A 15,765-nucleotide genomic window follows, 5' to 3' on the forward strand; every position below is an offset into this window, starting at 1 on the left:
TTTTTATTAAGGATCCCCATTAGCTGGTTGCCACAACAACCCACTAGTCTTCCTGGGGTTCAAAAACTCAATACAATTATAAGTAAAAGCATATAATTATAAATACACGATTCAGAAACAAATACAAATCATCAACAAGCGAACAATTTACAGTCTCAGAATATTAGTTACCATATAAATATAACTACACAATACAAAACCAAACAAAAATCATCAACAAGCAAACTAATTTCACAGACTCAGATAAAATATTATTGCCAATCACAACTACCGATCCCCTTTGGCTAATATCGTATTGATTTTTAGTCCTCCAGTCCTCCATAATCAGCACAGAGCCGCTCCCAAGCTAGTAATAATCACCCCTATTGCAGCAAAAAAAAAAAAAAAAAAAAAATGCAATTCTTTGTATCTTAACACTATCAAATAGCATTATCACTTGAGGACGAGGTCTAACGTATTACACACAGAAGAAGAGAATAAGGAACTATAGTTTAAATATTGTGTTGATATTGTTAAACTGCCAATAGCACTTACCATAAATACATTGAAAGAACTGAAAGTTAATACACATGATTGGTTTGAGTATTGGCATGTTTAGCATAAAACCCTGAACGAAAAATCCCTAATGGTAATACATAATTAGATCCTTGAATGTTCAAATATGATGTGCAGTCATTCTCACCACATGAAATATTGCGGCTTCACTACATCGCAGATTATTTTTTAAGCATATTCTTCAATTTTTTTAAATCAAAATTAAGCATTTAAAAAAATATTAATACCATAGTAGTTTTGGCCACTGGAAGAGACCAAACGTGGCCACCGATTGATTTGTGGTCACTGAGTGGCTCAGTCTCTGCCAGCATTAATTTACTACATTTGATTGATTGGCAACACAAAATTGGCCCTAGTGTTTGAATGTGAGTGTGAATGTTGTCTGTCTATCTGTGTTGGCCCTGCGGTGAGGTGGCGACTTGTCCAGGGTGTACCCCACCTTCCGCCCGATTGTAGCTGAGATGGGCGCCAGCGCCCCCCGCAACCCCAAAAGGGAATAAGCGGTAGAAAATGGATGGATGGATGGGATGATTAAAATAGTGTAAAGGTGACCAAAGGGTGTTATTTCATGTCTAGAAGGCTCTCATTACGTAAAAAAAATGCGTATTTAGAAGGTAGTAAACATGTTATGTTTTAAATGAACTTTAACCCTTAAATTGTACTTTATTATACAAACTTTTGTACACTGCAAATGTTGGTATTGCTTTAACATTTTCAAGATCATGAAATGATTTTGCCTGTAATTGCTGAGAAGGACACACAGGTACTGTATTTATCTGGCCAACGCAGCTGGCTGTTGATAACATTTGTCATACGTTTACACCAAAAAGTTCCATTAAGTTTTTTCCCCTCAGTGCAGCTAATCTCCATAACAACCCCGTGTGAACGCATTGGAATGCAATGTTCAACGTGACACATTTTCTCAATTTCCAGCTTTTTCCAGCTCTAATGACAATGTCATGCTGGGCACAAGAATAAAAAGGCCCTGAAAGTCAGACATTTTGTGGGATAAGTTCCTGCATATTACGCATTGAAAACACAATTTTCAATCAATCAATCAATGATTATTTATATAGCCCTAAATCACTAGTGTCTCAAAGGGCTACACAAACCACAACACAAACCACTACGACATCCTCGGTAGGGCGCACCAATTATTCAAATCAACTTGCTTCAAATGGCAAGGTATGTGACTTTTAAAAGCCTTTTTGGAATCACTATTTATGTAGTTAATTGTATAGTACAATTGTAAAGTTTTTTCTGGAGTTCATAGTGTTTTATTTCTACCTTCTTTATTAAAGTGCTGTCACTCACAACTTTCTTTAGTCCCCTGGTGGCTTATTCAGCAGTCTTACTTAGTAATAAAAAAATAAGCAGAGGTTGTGACCGTAACACATGGGATTCTTCGTTTGGGAATTCTATTCTGCTGTGTGATTTGATCACAATGTTTAGCTGTACAATAACTAACCAAGACTTCAACTCGGTTAGTTTTTGTACAGCTAAACATTGTGATAAATAAATAACTAACCAAGACTTCAACTCCTCCTCTCTGAGCTGCAACCTTATCGTGGTAGAGGAGTTTGCGTGTCCCAATGATCCTAGGAGCTATGTTGTCCGGGGGCATAAAGCCCCCTGGTAGGGTCTCCCAAGGCAAACAGGTTCTAGGTGAGGGATCAGACAAAGAGCAGCTCGAAGACCTTTATGAAGAAGAAAAAGCATGGACCCAGATTTCCCTCGCCCGGACGCGGGTCACCGGGGCCCCCCTCTGGAGCCAGGCCCGGAGGTGGGGCACGATGGCGAGCGCCTGGTGGCCGGGCCTGTTCCCATGGGGCCCGGCCGGGCACAGCCCGAAGAGGCAACGTGGGTCACCCCTCCAATGGGCTCACCACCCATAGCAGGAGCCATAGAGGTCGGGTGCAATGTGAGCTGGGCGGCAGCCGAAGGCAGGGCACTTGGCGGTCCGATCCTCGGCTACAGAAGCTAGCTCTTGGGACGTGGAACGTCACGTCACTGGGGGGGAAAGAGCCTGAGCTAGTGCGCGAAGTCGAGAAATTCCGGCTGGATATAGTCGGACTCACTTCGACGCACAACAAGGGCTCTGGAACCGCTTCTCTCGAGAGGGACTGGACCCTCTTCCACTCTGGCGTTGCCGGCAGTGAGAGGCGACGGGCATGGGTGGCAATTCTTGTTTCCCCCCGGCTCAAAGCCTGTACGTTGGAGTTCAACCCGGTGGACGAAAGGGTAGCCTCCCTCCGCCTTCGGGTGGCGGGACGGGTCCTGACTGTTGTTTGTGCTTACGCACCAAAACGGCCGTTCAGAGTACTGGTGCTGGACATTGAGTCCGAGTGGACCATGTTCCGCAACTCTATTGTCGAGGCGGCAGATCGGAGCTGTGGCCGCAAGGTAGTTGGTGCCTGTCGGGGCGGCAATCCTAAAACCCCTTGGTGGACACCAGCGGTGAGGGATGCCGTCAAGCTGAAGAAGGAGTCCTATCGGGTCCTTTTGGCTCATAGGACTCCGGAGGCAGTGGACAGGTACTGACAGGCCAAGCGGTGTGCAGCTTCAGCGGTCGCGGAGGCAAAAACTCGGACATGGGAGGAGATCGGGGAAGCCATGGAAAACGACTTCCGGACGGCTTCGAAGCGATTCTGGACCACCGTCCGCCGCCTGAGGAAGGGGAAGCAGTGCACTATCAACACTGTGTATGGTGCGGATGGTGTTCTGCTGACCTCAACTGCGGATGTTGTGGACAGGTGGAAGGAATACTTCGAAGACCTCCTCAATCCCACCAACACGTCTTCCTATGAAGAAGCAGTGCCTGGGGAGTCTGTGGTGGACTCTCCTATTTCTGGGGCTGAGGTCGCTGAGGTAGTTAAAAAGCTCCTCGGTGACAAGCCCCCAGGGGTGGACGAGATCCGCCCGGAGTTCCTTAAGGCTCTGGATGCTGTGGGGCTGTCTTGGTTGACAAGACTTTGCAGCATCGCGTGGACATCGGGGGCGGTACCTCTGGATTGGCAGAACGGGGTGGTGGTTCCTCTCTTTAAGAAGGGGGACCGACCGGAGGGTGTTTTCCAACTATCGTGGGATCACACTCCTCAGCCTTCCCGGTAAGGTTTATTCAGGTGTACTGGAGAGGCTACGCCGGATAGTCGAACTTCGGATTCAGGAGGAACAGTGTGGTTTTCGTCCTGGTCGTGGAACTGTGGACCAGCTCTATACTCTCGGCAGGGTTCTTGAGGGTGCATGGGAGTTTGCCCAACCAGTATACATGTGCTTTGTGGACTTGGAGAAGGCATTCGACCGTGTCCCTCGGGAAGTCCTGTGGGGAGTGCTCAGAGAGTATGGGGTATCGCACTGTCTTATTGTGGCGGTCCGCTCCCTGTACAATCAGTGCCAGAGCTTGGTCCGCATTGCCGGCAGTAAGTCGAACACATTTCCAGTGAGGGTTGGACTCCGCCAAGGCTGTCCTTTGTCACCGATTCTGTTCATAACTTTTATGGACAGAATTTCTAGGCGCAGTCAAGGCGTTGAGGGGTTCCGGTTTGGTAACCGCAGGATTAGGTCTCTGCTTTTTGCAGATGATGTGGTCCTGATGGCTTCATCTGACGGGGATCTTCAGCTCTCGCTGGATCGGTTCGCAGCCGAGTGTGAAGCGACCGGAATGAGAATCAGCACCTCCAAGTCCGAGTCCATGGTTCTCGCCCGGAAAAGGGTGGAATGCCATCTCCGGGTTGGGGAGGAGACCCTGCCCCAAGTGGAGGAGTTCATGTAACTAGGAGTCTTGTTCACGAGTGAGGGAAGAGTGGATCGTGAGATCGACAGACGGATCTGTGCGGCGTCTTCAGTAATGCGGACGTTGTACCGATCCGTTGTGGTGAAGAAGGAGCTGAGCCGGAAGGCAAAGCTCTCAATTTACCGGTCGATCTACGTTCCCATCCTCACCTATGGTCATGAGCTTTGGGTCATGACCGAAAGGATAAGATCACGGGTACAAGCAGCCGAAATGAGTTTCCTCCGCCATGTGGTGGGGCTCTCCCTTAGAGATAGGGTGAGAAGCTCTGCCATCCGGGAGGAACTCAAAGTAAAGCCGCTGCTCCTTCACATCGAGAGGAGCCAGATGAGGTGGTTCGGGCATCTGGTCAGGATGCCACCCGAACGCCTCCCTAGGGAGGTGTTTAGGGCACGTGCAACCGGTAGGAGGCCACGGGGAAGACCCAGGACACGTTGGGAAGACTATGTCTCCCGGCTGGCCTGGGAACGCCTCGGGATCCCCCGGGAAGAGCTAGACGAAGTGGCTGGGGAGAGGGAAGTCTGGGTTTCCCTACTTAGGCTGTTGCCCCCGCGACCCGACCTCGGATAAGCGGAAGATGATGGATGGATGGATGGACGGACTTCAACTCAGGGATTAGCAAGAGTTTTGCCTTACTTTGTGTCATAGGTGTGGACTTGTTTGACAATTTGGTTTCTATTTTCTGTACAGCACTCTTATTTTAAATTCCATTTCCTGGTTGGCATGACAGGCTGCGTTTTTAGATAGCTATAGACTTTTATTCATCCCACAACCAGGAAATTATGTTGTTGCAGTGCAGGTTTTTACATAGAAGTAAAACGGAATGAAAAACAAAAAAATAGTAATCTATATACTACCTCTTGCGCACTAATGATTGCATTTTGTATAAATAAAAATAAAACAAAAAAAGACTAAAAGACCCCTTTTCAAGATCACAGTAAGCCAATAAGTGCCTCACCTGTTCCTGAGTGGCAGACAGTAGATCACCATAAGCCAGTGTCGTCAGTTAAATGGCACGGGTTCAATGTGTTCTGTATGTGTTTGCTACGCAAGCCAGCAAAGTCTCTGCCTCAGTTTTCTGAGGTGTTTTTTTTGCATCTATTTCTGGCTAGTTTTTGACTTACCACTGCTTTGACCACATTGGTGCAAATACATATTTTTGCTTACCGTCTCTGCATCCTGGGGTCAGGTCGCAAGCTGAAGCATGGCCTTTCTGTAACAGGGTGTCCTTTTTCTTGTTTGTTTTTTTGTGTGATGCCACAGCTGAAAAGAAGCAGGGTTGACCAGCTAAAGAAGTGATTTCGACCATAAAACTGAACATCCAAAAATAATTAAATAGATTGAGGACTGTAAACCTACATGTTTGACAAAAGTTGTAATAACTTAAAGATGTTGAGTTGGTTTAACATAAAAAACCCAAAACCAGTGACGTTGGCATGTTGTGTAGATCTTAAATAAAAACAGAATACAATGATTTGCAAATCCTTTTCAATCTATATTCAATTGAATCGACTGCAAAGACAAGACATTTAACGTTCAAACTGGTAAACTGTTATTTTTTGCAAATATTAACTAATTTGGAATTTGATGCCTGCAACATGTTTCAAAAAAGCTAGCAGAAGTGGCAAAAAAGACTGAGAAAGTTGAGGAATGCTCATCAAACACTTATTTGGAACATCCCAACAGGCTGACTGGGAACCGGTGGGTGCCATGATTGGGTATAAAAGCAGCTTCCATGAAATGCTCACTCATCCACAAACATGGGTGGGGCGAGGGTCACCACTATGTGAACAAATGCGTGAGCAAACTGTCCAACAGTTTAAGAACATTTATCAACGAGCTACTGCAAGGAATTTAGGGATTTCACCATCCACCGTTCGTAATATCATCAAGAGGTTCAGAGAATCTGGGCAAATCACTGTACGTAAGCGATAATACAACAGACAATGGATCCCTCAGTCGGTACTGGATCAAAAACTTACATCAGTGTATAAAGGATATCACCACATGGACTCAGGAACACTTCAGAAAACCATTCTCAGTAACTGCAGTTCGTCGTTACATCTGTAAGTGCAAGTTAAAACTCGACTAAGCATAGTAAAAGGCATTTATCAACAACACCCAGAAATGCTGCCAGCTTTGCTGGGCCCGAGCTAATCTGAGATGGAGTGATGCAAAGTGGAAAAGTGTTCTGTGGTCTGACGAGTCCACATTTAAAATTGTTTTTGGAAACTGTGGACGTCGTGTCCTCCGGAACAAAGAGGAAAAGTACCAACCGGAACGTTCCTGGCGCAAAATTTAAAAGCCAGCATCTGTGATTGTATGGGAATGTATTAGTGCCCAAGGCATGGGTAACTTAGACCTATGTGAAGGCACCATTAATGCTGAAAGGTGCATACAGGTTTTGGAGCAACATATGTTGCCATCCAAGCAACGTCTTTTTCATGGACGCCCCTGCTTATTTCAGCAAGACAATGCCAAACCACATTCTGCACGTGTCACAAAAGCATGGCTTCATAGTAAAATAGTGCGGGTACTAGACTGGCCTGCCTGTAGTCCAGACCTGTCTCCCATTGAAAATGTGAGGTGCATTATAAAGCCTAAAACATGACACTGGAGACCCAGGACTGTTGAACAACTTAAACTGCACATCAAGCAAAAATGGGAATTCCACTGAAAAGCTTAAAAAATTGGTCCCCTCAGTTCCCAAACGTGTACTGAGTGTTGTTAAAAGGAAAGGCCATGTAACAAACACAGTGGTAAAAATGCCCCTGTGCCAACTTTTTTGCAATGTGTTGCTGACATTAAATTCCAAGTTTGTGATTATTTGCAAAAAGTTTATATAAATAAGTTTCTCAGTTCAAACATTAGGTATCTTGTCTTTGCAGTCTATTCAATTGAATATAAGTTGAAAAGAATTTGCAAATCATTGTATTCTGTTTTTATTTACTTTACTTATTTACAAAGTGCCAACTTCACTGGTTTGGGGTTTTGTACAGTCTCTTTGGGTAAATTTAACTCATATTTTTAATAGACCTGAGTAAGTTGTGTATCAGGTAAATGTGCCTTAACACTTTAAACACGATTTAAAAGAAAAAAGTAATTTGATGTGGTTTCAACTTAAATGTCTGATTTGAAGCATGCAAACTGTGTTTGTATTAGCACTGTCAGGAAGAGGTGAATGTTATAATATAATTAGAGTTTGTACAAACAGGTGCATGGTGTGATGCTACTCATTTCTGCCTTCATTTGACAGAGAGATGCATGGGTTCGTGTCATTAAGTACGTTGGTGTAAATCCAAGCCAAATCTTAATGAGATTTTCTTAGTGTGGCAACCTCTTACCAGAACGTGCAAAATTATTTGTTGTACAAAAAATATATTTGACCTCCATAACACTTTAATTTTACTCTGATCAAAAGGTAGCAAGTATTCAAAAATTGCATGGCAATTGAATACAAAACTAATCTGTTGTAGCTTGGTATATGCTAAGCCATTTGAAGAAACACTGGCATCTTAGTTTGTGGTATTTCACAAAATTTAAATATTTATTAGTGTAATATCTTACATTATTATTAGAATATGCCCAAGGCCAATAAAAAGAGCTCCAGGCCGCACTTTGGACATGCCTGCTTTACATGTCGTCCACTTTTCTAGCCAGTGTCGTCATCATGTCACCGAGCAGCTCCTCTCTGAAGCGCTCCTCCCTCCTCTGGAGCTCGTGTATAAAACAATGTCGCCTCGTGGCTTTAAGCTCCATCACGCGTGTCACCAACTCCCTGCGTGCGCCGCTTTGCACCTCCGGTGGCTGATCGGGCCTGGTGTCCAGCAACGCAGGCCTCTGACCACATAGAGATGTCAGTCTCTTCAGACCTCCGGCATCCACATCCAGCAGTTGCTCGATGGTGCGCTTTCGACCCAGAGAGTCAGCATGGGTGAGGACTGGGATGATGTACTCTAGGATCTCATCTCCAAACAGCTCCATGGCCGCTTGGATCACTCGCATAGCGTCCAGCTGGTGGCCCTTGCTGGAGCGTGGTGCCCGCATCACTAGCAGGATGGCGTCTGGACCAGGGCCTGCAAGGTGAATGCTCCTCAAAGTTTCTCTCGCTTTCTGGTTTCTCCCCAACGATGTGCTCAGAAGATCGGGGGTGTCAATCACGGTGACCTCTCTACCGTCTACTACAGACCTTCTTATGGTGCTCTCCATGAGCGGTCCCTCAGCCTGCGCTACACTGCATCCCAACAAAGTGTTTGCCACTGAGGTTCGTCCTCCTCCAGCAGGACCGAGGAGGATCAACCTGAGGCTTGATTTTACTGGACTGGAGAGGTTCAGTTTGGTTCTCTCAAGCTCCAAAGAAGCAGCACCCGATGATCCTGCATCGGTGGCAAGAATGTCAGTCAGGCTTATTTAAAAAATCCTAAAACATATATTGGAACTTCAATTTATGAACTTAATTGGTTCTTGAACAGGTTTTGTTAATTGAAAAGTCTGTGTAGTGAAGCACACTTCTCTGTAAGAAACAATGTAAATATGAATAATTGGTTCCAACCTTGCCAAAAGTAATTAATTTAAAAGTTAAAGTAACACTAATAGTCACACACACACAAACACACTATGTGTGGTGAAATTACCCTCTGCATTTGACCCATCCCCTTGTTCCACGCCCTGGGAGGTGAGGGGAGCAGTGAGCAGCAGCGGTGCCCGCGCTCAGGAATCATTTTTGTGATTAAACCCCCAATTAGTGAAGGTTTGTACACCCTGAACACAACACAAAGTGCTATATGGTACTGTGTATCAAACAAACATAACAAGAGGGTGATGAACCATCCATCCATCCATTTTCTACTGCTTATTCCCTTTGGGGTCGCAGGGGGCGCTGGTGCCTATCCCAGCTACAATCGGGCGGAAGGCGGCGTACACCCTGGACAAGTCACCACCTCATCACAGGGTGATGAATCAACTATCTCTTAATTAACAAGCCAAAACAATGACAACAACTCTCCTGTATGCAGCTTCTCTGCCAACACGTGCACACACACAGAACACTCTTTGGTGCCCTCACAAACAATCAGAAAGCACAAAAAACATTATCTTTAACAACCATATTGCTACAATAATACAAATTTAAGCCTGCTCAGTGGCTTTGTGGTTAGAGTGTCCGCCCTGAGATCGGTAGGTCGTGAGTTCATACCCCGGCCGAGTCACACCAAAGACTATTAAAATGGGACCCATTGCCTCACTCCTTGGCACTCAGCATCAAGGGTTGGAAGTGGGGGTTAAATCCCCAAAATGATTCCCGAGCGCGGCCACTTCTGCTGTTGACTGCTCCCCTCACCTCCCAGGGGGTGGAACAAGGAGATGGGTCAAATGCAGAGGTTATTTCACCACACCTAGTGTGTGTGTGTGACTATCAGTGGCACTTTAACTTATTTAAAAATATAAAATCTACTTTCAATGTCATCAGCTGACAAGAGGAGCAAGAGAAAGGAGCATATGGGGGGGTGGGGGGGATTCAATACAAGCAAACACAAAATGCCTTTGAATGAAGCGGTTGTACAGAGAGGCTTACTTGGCTCAATCAAATAGTTTGTAAATTTAAAAAGTTTACAAAAAGAGGGGTTCTTAAATCGAGGTTCCACTGTATCATAAAAAAAAATTGAAGAACTCGATTATTTGCAAGTGACTGAATAAAGTACAACATTTTCTGTCCGTCAATATTTTAATTTGTATCGGTTCAAGTCTATTAAAAACATTACATCATTTTATGAAGCCAATTTTTTGTTACCAATCTAAATATGATGAATTTGACTGAAAATATCAACAGTTAAAGGTTTTTTTTTTCAGCATTTTGAGGTGAGATTAAAAAAAGATTAATTAGATTGATTAATTGCTTTTTCCCCCCAAATCGCTCGACAACACTAATAATACTACATGGTGACTTGAGTCAGAGCTCAGGCACTCCTACTCTTACAGATAAAAGACAGTGAGGTGTGGCAAGAACTATGTTGGACTTTGTCACACTAAAGCACCACAATAATATGTTCATGTTAATGGGAAATAACCTATTTATGGGTGGATTTAAATTTTTTTTATTCAACTACGCGCCAAATTTGGTGCTGCAATAACACCAGACCAACCTGCGCGTTCAAAAAACCTCTTTGCAGCAGATTCCTAAAAACATTGAAGAGCTGTCATACAGAAGATGTTTGACTAGCTTTTAGGTCCTTATAAACAGCTGATTTTCAAGAATATACAAAATAAGAATAATATTAAAGTATTGTAGGTCTCTGGAAATGTTGCCCCCAAAAAGATTGAGTTGAAAAGACCTGCCTTACTTTATATTATTTAATATTAAATAAAAATACATGCAAAATGTATCAAAGGACTGACCTGTGATGGCTCTGACGATAGGAAGCATCCATTTGAATTTGGATGAAAATGCTGATGGAGGAATTTGATTATTGTGATTGTTAATTTGTTTTCATTTGTTCGTATAGCAAAAAGAAAATAGAAAAATTAAAATCCCACCACCGATTTTAACATGCATTTTAACAACACTCTTCATTTAATAAAAACAGAAGAACATGACAATTTCTAAAAAAGTGCATTTACCTACAAAGAGTTTCCAAATTCGAGACAGCCCTTTACACAGACTCTGGATTCCTGTAATACAGAGCACGGCTGTCAGGTCAGCGTCGTTTTTTTGTTTTTAAGGGATTATTTTTCCATGTTGTACCTCGGAGGGTCCCCACAAGGCGGCTCACCCAGCCCCAAAGAGCTGACAGACCTGCAGTAAGCAACATAACATAATCATTTGTATTATGCACATCATATAAAGTTCTGAGTGTAATATTAAAGGGCTAAAATAGGGAACACGTGACCACCTTTGACTTTTTGTATGAGCGTCACGAAACTCACCAGTTACAGAGCAGAAGATACGAATTGGCCATCTGATCAGTGCAGGAAGGGCTGTGGGGATAAGACAGTTTCACTCGAATCATTGCTTCCAAAAAATGTCATAATGTTATTTTAAAGCTGAAAAAATATGAATACCTAGAAAATACCAAAGGTGCTGTGAACTTCTGGTCCTAGGTTGCTTAAGGGGAACTGCACTTTTTTGGGGAATTTTCCTATCGTTCACAATCATTATAAAAAACATGACGGATGGATTTAAAAAAAATGCATTCTAAATACCAAATAAACGTAAATAAAGTCCGCTTACAGCAGAGCCAATGAGAGCTCCAGTATTCCGTCCATAAAAGCCGATAAATAACCATTGAACAAGCGCCGGCAATACTCCATTTACATTTCGGGACTTGAATATTAACCTAGTATTCGTGATATTGTTGTTATCTGCGCTAACACACACAAACTATTTTTTGTGGCGCCATGATCACTTCGGTGTCCCTATGTTTACATCATTGAGTGGTCTGCTGTTTCCTTGCTTCCTTGCTCCCTGTAAGTTTATTGGAGATCATAAATCATGCATCTCACCTGGACAGAAGAAGTCTGAGTAGGTATTCCGACAAGTTGGTACACATTCACAGCCATTTAGAAACCATAAATGGCGAGAACTACACAAAAAGATGCTTGATCCCTTCTACCCCGTTTCTTCGTCAGGATTATGAGTAATTTTTCATCTAATTGGGAATATATGAACATCACAGCAATTGGCATCCTGACATTGCACAGTAAGTGATATTTTATTATGATTTTTTGGCTCTCATTAACTCAGCAGTGAGCAGAAATCAGTGATGAATAAAAAATTAATATATACAGCATGATACCTTTTTTAAATAATGTGCCGCATATGCTTAAAATTATTAAAGTACCTAAATATTAAATGTTATTATAAATGTACCCGATACACCATGTATGGTGGTATTTGGATGTTTTTTTAGGGACTCTACAGGCAGAATCGAAGGGCTCCCGTAGGCTCCATTGCAAGCAGACTTTTGATCAAATATATTTAATATTTAATCCATCCATCGTCATGTCTTCATAATGAATGTGAATGATAGGCAAAAAAAAAAGTGTTGTTTCCCTCTAAAGATCAACTTGCTGCCTTTAGGGCATTTCGTTTTTGTTTAAAGACAAAAGCAAAATTATCCTACAAAAGTTTCTCGATCACAGTTAGTATAATAATATTCTGATGTTTGAATTCTACTGAAGAAACTGTTGGAATATTTACGTGATGTCACAGAGTAAAAAATAAAATCCATGATTTCTAGTTTCAAATATATATAAATTAGCTAAAATGCAAGTAAAAAAAAAAACATGCAAGATGGCGGCAAGTATAAAAATGTGTTTTTTGAGATTAAACACGTAACATTTGCAAAATCGCAAGCATAAATAGTCACATGCTAACATTAGCATGCACGCGTAAGAAAATCATCTTACTTCTAAGAGGAAGCCACATGTCAAAAGCACTGATTCTTAGGTTTAAACTAATACAATTGACTAAAATGCCAGCATAAAACGTTACTGTTTTAACATGTTAACAGTTGGCTAATAACAAGTATCAAAATCACCAGGTATAAAAATCCATGATTTTTTGAGATTTAACAATTAACATTAGCTAAAATGCTGGTATAAACGGTTGGCATGCGGACATGTAAACAGTTAGCATACTTGTAAAATGACACCAAGTATCAAAATCACAGATTTTTAGGCTTATTGTAAAAAATGATCTAAACATGCTAGCATAAGATGCTTACATAACATGAGAAAAGTTAGCATACTTGTAAAATGGCGGCAAGTATTAAAAAGCTCAGATTTTTCAATTTAAACAGACAAAATGAGCTAAAATGTTAGCTTGCTAACATGAGAACAACTGGCATATTTTAAGATGTCGCCAAGGATCAAAATCCAGAATTTATAAGTTTAAAAAATACAAAGTTGGCTAAATTGCTAGTATACAACACAAAACTTCACAGGAGACCCATAATAATAATAATCTGCATGTTACAGTGTGAACATCACAATGAAAGCTCAATTTAATAACTTCACTTTTCTGAGAGAGAACTTTAAACTAGAAGCATGTGACAGATTATTGAACATTTATTCAGTTGCTTTCGTATTATCAAGATTCTCGCCTACTATCAGTGTGACAACACAGGCCTGTCAACATGTGTGTCAATACATTTGCTTGTTGTTTTTTTCCAAACTGTCGCTAACATTTGTGTGATTGGGTGACTGACTCTGTGAGAATCTGTAGAGAAGATATCCCACCACGGTAATCTGGATATTGCTGCTGTTCATCCACCAGCCTAAACAAGGAAGACAATCATGACATCAGCATTCCACAGAGTAGTATCGCTATCAGTCGGATACAAGCGTGATCAGCGTTTGTTGATATCTTTTGCACTCTTGACTTCATTTTGCGCCAACATTTTGATGTAAAAAAAGACAATGTGTCTGCCCTTACATGGTCTTATTTAATAGTACTATAATTCAATAGTACTATAAATTTGGAATACTCACTAATCCCTCCAAACCTACTCTATGTGGGATTGCATTAACAGTTCTCCTGTAATTTTCATTAAATTACAATTTTTAACTGCGTCATATGATTTTCAAACATATTGTGATCTATAAAGCCTTTCATGGTGGTGCTTTGTTCAAAATGTAGCTTTACAGACCCATTTTCAAACCTTTTTCTAACTGTCTTTGAAAATTAGCTTTTTTGGGAGGTGGAAATTATTGGATGCAAATGAACTCCTCTACGCTCCACCCCTTCACGCTGACTGGAAGTGCTTCCTTGCCTTGGAAGCCATTGTTGAGATGCACTTTTAGCTCGGTACTGAGAAATAGCATACGTTAGATCTATATTCTTCGTTTTATTAAGAATGGTAACTGCGACAGATTTTAGCGTCCAACCTTACAAGTTCGAGCCAGAATCTGACCCAGAGAGAGAAAAAAGTTCAGATCAAAGGCTTGTAAAGAAGGCATCTCAATGGTTCATGTTATTATAATGTGTGTTGTCCTACTTGAAATTCTTTATGTGCATCCTTTGAAGAATATCGGATTACGTCACTTGTTTATCTCTGTAAATAAACATGACGTTCGGTCCCTATCACAAGTTTTTGGTATTGTAGTGCAATACTGTCGGCAGTACACTAGACCAGTGTTTCTTAACCATAGGGCCGGGGGGCCAAAAAATATCAGTTTCCTAGCTGTGGTCCGTATGGATTGGTACTCTGTTGTAGTACACTTTTCTACCACTTGTGGCAGTAATGACAATATCAAACAAACAGAAGAAGTCTGGATCTTAAGTCAAAATTATTATTTTTTTTAAGCGTAAAAAATATGACTAAAAGGGGTAAAGCTGTCTTTTCATTTGCACTTCAGTTTTATTTATAGTTTAAAAAACATATATATTGCTTGCTTTGTTAGAAATGATCTATTTTAGCACTGCGTAACTGTTTGGGAAAGTATTTTTCATTAGTTTTGGGTCCCTTTTTTTGCAATATATTTGATTATTATTTATTTTTCTAATAAGCCTGACCTAAGCCTTGATAATAATCTATCATTTGACAAGGTTTATCCTGTTTAACTGTCAGTAGGTTAGATATAACTATTGAATATGTTTAAAATGAAGAGTAGATTACTAATTCAGTGTTGATATTTAAGTGTAAAAGTTGGGCTCCGAAGTCAAAAAAGTTAACACGAACCCCTGCACTAGACAGTAGTAGCAATAACTCATATACTAATACAGTTGTAAAATAAAGTACGAATAAAAAAAACATCTATGAAAACACAAAATCCAAGTTATAGAATATTGTCCACTGTATAAATGTACATATCTGTTATTAGTAATGCAACTTATTTCAACAAAGCAATCAAAACATACAACTCACATTATAAGAGTGCCTGTGCCGTCATCTTTTCAAACCATGTGGACGTCCATACTAACATGTAAGGCATTTCATTTACAGCATTTACGATGTTCTGATTATGTGGGATAAATGGACATCCATGTGGTTTCAGCACACCATGAAGACAAAATATTAAACAGGGTTTACCTGGAAGTGCATCCTCAGGGTTGCCTGTGTCGCATTTGCAATCCATTCCTCAAACAGGTTTGAAGATCCTGACAATGCGAACAAAACACACCTACTCTTTACTACAACATTGTTAAATTACCGAAAGTTGTTCAAAAGAAAAAATATTTACCTTAAAGTGAGACTGAATTCCTTAGTGTCGTACTTGTACTATAATTTGTGATCCCTTCTTTGACTGCGTAGGCCTGCCCTCAGCGAGACAGAGTAACACTGATTGCGTTATCGTGCTGTGCAATGTACTGTGGAAGCACGCTTCACATGCCAAAGCCTTTCATTCAACACACACACACACACCTTTGTTGTGAGACAAGTAGAACTGGAAAAGCGGATAAGCAGTATTACCAACTAAAGAAA

The 15,765-nt window shown here is 41.5% G+C and overlaps 1 protein-coding gene across 1 annotated transcript; it reads right to left on the reverse strand.

Annotated features, from left to right (window-relative positions):
- Positions 1 to 7,864: 7,864 nt before the first annotated feature.
- LOC133557971 (uncharacterized) lies at positions 7,865 to 15,675 on the reverse strand. The gene is made up of 8 exons (XM_061908991.1): positions 15,524 to 15,675; positions 15,373 to 15,440; positions 13,549 to 13,617; positions 11,267 to 11,317; positions 11,085 to 11,135; positions 10,961 to 11,011; positions 10,739 to 10,789; positions 7,865 to 8,721 (listed from the first exon to the last, which is right to left on the reverse strand). Exons 2-8 carry the CDS (start codon positions 15,416 to 15,418, stop codon positions 7,979 to 7,981), a joined length of 1,062 nt encoding a protein of 353 aa, XP_061764975.1. The 5' UTR covers positions 15,419 to 15,440; positions 15,524 to 15,675; the 3' UTR covers positions 7,865 to 7,978.
- Between the last annotated feature and the right edge of the window lie 90 nt (positions 15,676 to 15,765).

Source organism: Nerophis ophidion, linkage group LG08, assembly GCF_033978795.1.
Source record: "Nerophis ophidion isolate RoL-2023_Sa linkage group LG08, RoL_Noph_v1.0, whole genome shotgun sequence".
In the NCBI taxonomy this organism is placed as follows: Eukaryota; Metazoa; Chordata; class Actinopteri; order Syngnathiformes; family Syngnathidae; genus Nerophis; species Nerophis ophidion.

Excerpts from the sequence above, each read along its gene's own strand:
- LOC133557971 (XM_061908991.1), bottom strand. The coding sequence starts at position 15,418 with ATGGATTGCAAATGCGACACAGGCAACCCTGAGGATGCACTTCCAG. Across the intron at positions 11,136-11,266 it reads TATCTTCTGCTCTGTAACTG|GTCTGTCAGCTCTTTGGGGC; the intron begins GTGAGTTTCGTG and ends TGCTTACTGCAG. Across the intron at positions 8,722-10,738 it reads TATCGTCAGAGCCATCACAG|GATCATCGGGTGCTGCTTCT; the intron begins GTCAGTCCTTTG and ends CCACCGATGCAG.